Raw genomic sequence first — 6,000 nt, forward strand, 5'->3', positions numbered from 1 at the left:
TGCGAGTGATGCAAGTGGCAGGGTCCTGGATTTGGTGAAATGTCACCAGCTATCAGAAGCAGAAGAGAGAGATAAATGTGGGTGTCAGAGGTTTGTGAAAGTTTTTTATGGTGAGAGGTTGTAGAGGTTATTGTCAATGAGTATAGGGAAGTAAAAAGCTCATGAGTGCTAATAAGAGGGGAGTGTAGAATTGAGGGGGCAATATGGAGAATATGGTATGGCAATATGGTGTTTTGTTTTTTTCTGTGGGGAACTGATGGTGTGCCTTGGCAATTTTAAAATATTGTTCGGTGTGCCGCGAGTAAAAAAAAGTTGAAAATCTCTGTATTAGGGACTTCGCCATACCAGTAAGTGTAGAGTGCTCTGAAAAAACACATCTCCCAAGGTCAAATCTTAACAAGTAACTATCAGGAACTTCTCCATACCAGCAAGTGTAGAGTGCACAGAAAAAACGCATCTCCCAAGGTTCAATCTTCTTCACAAGTAACTATCAGGAACTTCTCCATACCAGCAAGTGTAGTGTGCACAGAAAAAACGCATCTCCCAAGGTTCAATCTTCTTCACAAGTAACTATCAGGAACTTCTCCATACCAGCAAGTGTAGAGTGCACAGAAAAAAAACGCCTCTCCCAAGGTCATATCTTCTTCACAAGTAACTATCAGGGACTTCTCCATACCAGCAAGTGTAGAGTGCACAGAAAAAACGCATCTCCCAAGGTTCAATCTTCTTCACAAGTGACTATTAGAGACTTCACCATACCAGCAAGTGTAGAGTGCACAGAAAAAAACGCATCTCCCAAGGTCAAATCTTCACAAGTAACTGTAGTTATAAAACTTTCTTCAGGAACTAATGAGGTCTCGCAAAATGATTATTGTAACTACCACCAGTTTTTGTTGCCTCCACTGTGTGTGGTAGATAGGTACATTGAAACATCAGCCCACGATTTCAATAAGCAGCCTCTAGTGGCCAGATTATTGTGAAAAAGGTCATCTACTTTCTTGTCTTCACTTTTGGGCAAAGGTCTATGAAGACCGGGGAATTTCACTTTGCTTGGCAATAAAGTATCAACGTAACACACGTTTTTATAATATGGCTTTTTTTTTTTTTTTTTTTAGGGTAACGTTATTTGACTAGAGGGTTGTTTCTTACATCAGTGCACGGACAGCGATTGTTGTTTCTTCCCTACGTTGGCCAGAAGTGATCATTCTGTTGTTAGAATAATAAAAAAATAAAAGATGTGAAACTTAGTTTTCAATTTGCTTAATTGGCAAAGTGGCTCCTGCAGTAGCCCAAAGTCTGCGTACGCCCTTAGCCTCCGGCCGCGCAAAACCAGAGTTCAAGGGGAGTTTTTGTTTTGCGAATCGTGGGTTGTAAAAACCCATCTGAAATATTCATGCAGAATTGTCTGAGAAGCAGTTTGTGTTTTATTTACTGCTCAGGAGAACAGCCTCAGTGGATTAGAGCTACAATACCCATAACAAAGGCACGACAGCTGATGCGTGTGCGATGTTAGGAGGTGACAAAACAGTTAAAGTATGCTGCTGGCTACACCAAGCCAGTCAGCAGATGCAGACAAAAGGATTTGTGACAAGAATAACTCCAAGCCGTGCAGTCAAGAGGATCCAAAATACCAATACCCTTTTCTCCTTGACATTGTCTTCTCCTTACTGTCAGCATTGTATTGCCCTTTTATAGTAAAGAAACCAATAAGTCAGGATTTACCGGGATCCCGCCGCTAGATCCTTACCCCCCGTGCTCCGTCTGCTCTTATTGGATGCGGGTTTACCCCTGTGTCATGTATTTCATCAGCTGAGGTAAATGGTGTATGGGTGTCATAACCGAGATGTCACCTGTCTTTTATATAATGAAAGAGGGGACACGATCTCCACTGTAAGAGCAGTCACGGTCACCTGGGCGCAGACGGACAGCTCAGATGTGCGCAAAAGGCCGTTCCTTGACTTTGACGGAACACCGCTCTTTTTACCCGCATTGCATGCGGTGAACGTTACAATTTGGAAAGTGGGCGAGGACGGCGTACACTACAGACTGCATTCATTATCACTTGCAAGGTAGCAAACATGTAGCACAGAGGAGTCTGAGGACTTTCATGGCAATGCAGCTTCTCAGGTCACTGGGAACTAGCGACACCCCCAATGCACTGGGTATTCTCATTACACTGAGTCCAGCCCACAGAATGGCTGTCTGCACTGTGCAGGCGATGGCTACAACTACAGTGGTCATGTATACAGTAAACCATGTCTTCAGGTATACAGGGGGCGGGACCATGTGCTTGGAGGGGTGGCCACACTGTATGTGTGCCTCTGAAGGCGGCAGGTCCAACTTTAGGGATGTGGCTGGAACTCTTTGGCAGGGCCGGGCCCCCAGACCCCACTCTGCACCCTGTGGTGGCTCCACTTTTCACATTAACGGTACTAGATATGAAGCCATTTTTTGTAATGGAAATAAGTATAGAGCAGTGGTTCTCAATCTCTGTCCTCAGGACCCCAAACAGTGCACATTTCCCAGGTCACCCAGCAGGTGCACAGGTGTACTCATTACTCACTGACACATTATTTCACTTGTGATTCTGTGAGAAGACCTGGAAAACATGCTCAGCTTGGGGTCCTGAAGACGGAGTTTGGGAACCTATGATACATAGAAAAAAAAGGTTTAGGATCACTTTTTGAAGACATTTGTAAAACCATGTAATTATAAGTAGGCTCACCGTGCTATCCCTTTAAACCGGGACACTAATGAATTACACAGGTTCTGTGGCTGGCTGACTCCAAGCCTTCATTTCACCTGGTTTTAATCAGCCACAGAACCTGTGTAATTCATGAGTGTCCCCTAAGTATAAGTGACTAATATTAGTATCTCTCGAAGTGTAAACGTCTTTTACAGGCAGGAACAGAAAACAGACATGAATGAACTTTAATTGCCCTGTTTATTTGTAATAAGTATTATTTTATAAAGCTGTGGGTACACTAGACTAGACCAACTTCTATCGAATAAGTTGCTTGGTTGAGATGAAAATCTGGTAATGTATGGGAGTAAAAGATAATCCTCATTTGCTCCCAAATCCTGGAAAATGGACAAAACAATAGCCGTTCAGATAAGTCAGTAAAAGCTGTTTCATTTAAACAGCTTCTCTGGACAACAAGTCGTGTCCACTTTCCAGGGACTGTATTTTGCTCCCACACATTACCAGATTTCCATTCCAACCAACTACTTGGAAGAAAGTTGATCTTCTAGTGTATGGCCAGCTATATAGTTGTTGATAGACACCATTTCAGCCAATCAGCAATTGCCATTGATCCTAGTGTAATAGCAGCACGTTGATAGTAAACCCTCGAGGGGTTAATTCTTCTGCACAGTGGAAAGTGGTGGGCGGCCTCTCAGAAGATAACAACCTGCCACCTTTTTGCACCGGGCTGGAGAATCTGAGAGTCCAGTGAAACAATGGCTGCGTTATTTGATAATACCAAAGTGCGGGTAGCCGACTGCAAACAAGCCTGCGTTTATTTTACAAAGTGTTCATAACAAGCTGCTGCTCCTTCAGAAAAGAGGAGAGGCTGTCTTCCGTTTACCCTTTGTAATTCCCCGTCTATTCTCCGTGACATTCATTCAGCTGCCAAGAGCGCTTGGCAAGGCTGGGGCCCTACACGCGTTGCAGTGACCGCTAACCTTGGTATGTCCTGACACTTATGATGTGTATCTGCAGGACACAGAAGGCAAGCAGGCTGCTATGTCAGGCTTTTATTGTGAGCTGCAGATGCTGGGGGACAGTCAGTTTCATAAAATAAATCAGCCTTGAAGGTAAAGCAACTGAGGAGGAGAGAGGGGAGTCTTGTGCCGCATGATTCAAACAATGCAAAATAATAAACCATCGCTAGGTAACATATTCCCGAGTTTTAATTAGTGATGAGCGGATTCGGTTTTACTCGGTTTTACTCGGTTTTACTCGGTTCTCAAAACGGCATCTTATTGGCTCACGGATGTCACGTGTTTTGGATAGCCAATAAGATGCCGTTTTGAGAACCGAGTAAAACCGAGTAAAACCGAACCTCGCTCATCACTAGTTTTAATACAACTTTACACTTCACCTACAACTCCTCAGCCTTTATCCTGGGGGGAAAAAACAACAACTTATATCTTCGTTATTGTAATAAAACCATTTTATAAACTTCATAAAATCGGAAGCATTTGGGGTGACTTGGAAAAATATCTCGTCCCTTTAAAAAAAATTTTTTTCAAGTTTCCAAAATTCTGTTAGCGTAGTGCGGTACTGGTTGCTGTCCTCCACATTGACCGCCTGCCACGCGCTTGGCGAGCAATTCTGCTTTCCGCAGCAAGAGAGGTGGAAGGTCGTAGATATTTTCTTTGATGAGTAATAAATCTAGACCAGGTGTAGGGTGGCTTTGGCACACCGGCTGCTCTGCAACTACAAGTCTCAGCATGCACTGACAGCCTTTGTTGTCATGGCATGTTGGGACTTATAGTACTGCAACAGCAGTAGGGACCGTGTTACTTTGCTCTAGTAGATTAATTAAAGTGTGCAACATTTTTTTATGCTAAATTGCAATATATAGTCATAGTGCATCACTTCCTAGCCTGCTGCCGCCCTCTGGAACAATTTCCTTTATTGACGTTTGTTTAAGGAACCCTTACCACACAGACCTGCAGAGCATATTAGCTGTAAACCAAACATGCCTTAATGTTAAATATTCATATTTAACGGGCATCTATAAAAAGACCCCTGATAGCAATTACGATTCCTCAACACTTAGTGCCGTGCATAAAACCTGCTCCCGCAGTGCAGAATGCTCCGCGTTTTATTCACTGTACTTATGGAGAGTTTGAGGATGATTGTTTGCTAGACACATATTAGTGCTGGTTGGGATGGGCGCACCTCGCTGGCCCGTCAGGGAGGATAGCAGCATCAGACAGTGGGATACGTACGTATACCCTGTAATTCATATTGCTGCAAATATATGAGATACCTCTGTGCTAATGTACCTGATAGACCACAGTAGTACAACTCCTATTCTGCAATCTCACACCTCAGTCTTATGTTGCTGCAAAATTATCTGCGCTCATGCCGTAGGGGAAATTCTTACCGAGATCACCGGCCATCACAAGCTTATCCTCCTTCCCTATTCTTTTACAAAGATGAACATTGGGTATTAAAATCTCTCTATAAATAGCGCTCTTAAATGCAGATGACAATAGATGGCTGCCATAATTAGAACGTGCAGGTGCTTGGTAAGCCCTCTCCTCGCTAGGAAGAACTGTCTCGCTTTCCTTTGAAGAATCAGGAACTGGAAACTAAAAACTTTCACTAATGCCATTGTCTCCTTGTATCAGCAGGTTCCGGAGAGATTCCTGGAAGTGGCGCAGATCACATTACGAGAGTTTTTCAATGCTATTATCGCAGGCAAAGACGTTGATCCTTCCTGGAAGAAGGCAATCTATAAGGTTATCTGCAAGTTGGACAGCGAAGTCCCTGAAATCTTTCGTTCCCCCAACTGCCTACAAGAGCTGCTGCACGAGTGATAATCCCGCTGCTGGTTCTGAACGTACAGAACTGACTTTCCATCGCCCCTTTCTCCTCTAACGCCCCTTTCTCCCCGGTTCCGTGTGCGCCTGTATGATTTAACTTGTGCATCCATGTGTACTTGCAGCGCACATGCATTTAGATTCTGTAATGTAATTTATTTATATCTTTTTCGTTTTAATTATAAAAAAAGAAAGAAAGTGAGTTATATACATCATCCTTCACCACACGGTTTATGAAGCACCCAAAATTCTTATTGTGATTAGCACAGCGAGGAAAGCATCTACAGAGGGAGGAGAGAGACCTGTATATAGTATTTTAGGGCTTTTTTAATGCGAAATGCATAACAAAATCCTGTTTACGTACTGGTTTTTATTTGTTTTGTAATTCCGTGGATTTCTCATTTGCTCTTTTATAAAAAAAAACAGCTGGCTATGGTAAACGTA

At 43.2% G+C, this 6,000-nt stretch overlaps 1 protein-coding gene across 14 annotated transcripts in view; it reads left to right on the top strand.

The window, feature by feature from the left end:
• PROX1 (prospero homeobox 1) overlaps positions 1-5,758 on the top strand; it is a 141,432-nt gene extending 135,674 nt beyond the window's left edge. For 13 of the 14 annotated variants that reach the window (XM_063919072.1, XM_063919076.1, XM_063919064.1 and 10 more), the window contains one exon: positions 5,368-5,758. In XM_063919072.1, coding sequence (XP_063775142.1) covers positions 5,368-5,553 — 186 coding nt within the window. In that variant the 3' untranslated portion in view covers positions 5,554-5,758. Of the gene's footprint in view, positions 1-1,115; positions 1,196-5,367 lie in introns of those variants that run through there. The other variant, XM_063919078.1, reaches the window with a different exon arrangement.
• The last annotated feature ends 242 nt before the right edge of the window (positions 5,759-6,000 follow it).

This window comes from Pseudophryne corroboree, chromosome 4, assembly GCF_028390025.1.
Source record: "Pseudophryne corroboree isolate aPseCor3 chromosome 4, aPseCor3.hap2, whole genome shotgun sequence".
NCBI classification, from domain to species: Eukaryota; Metazoa; Chordata; class Amphibia; order Anura; family Myobatrachidae; genus Pseudophryne; species Pseudophryne corroboree.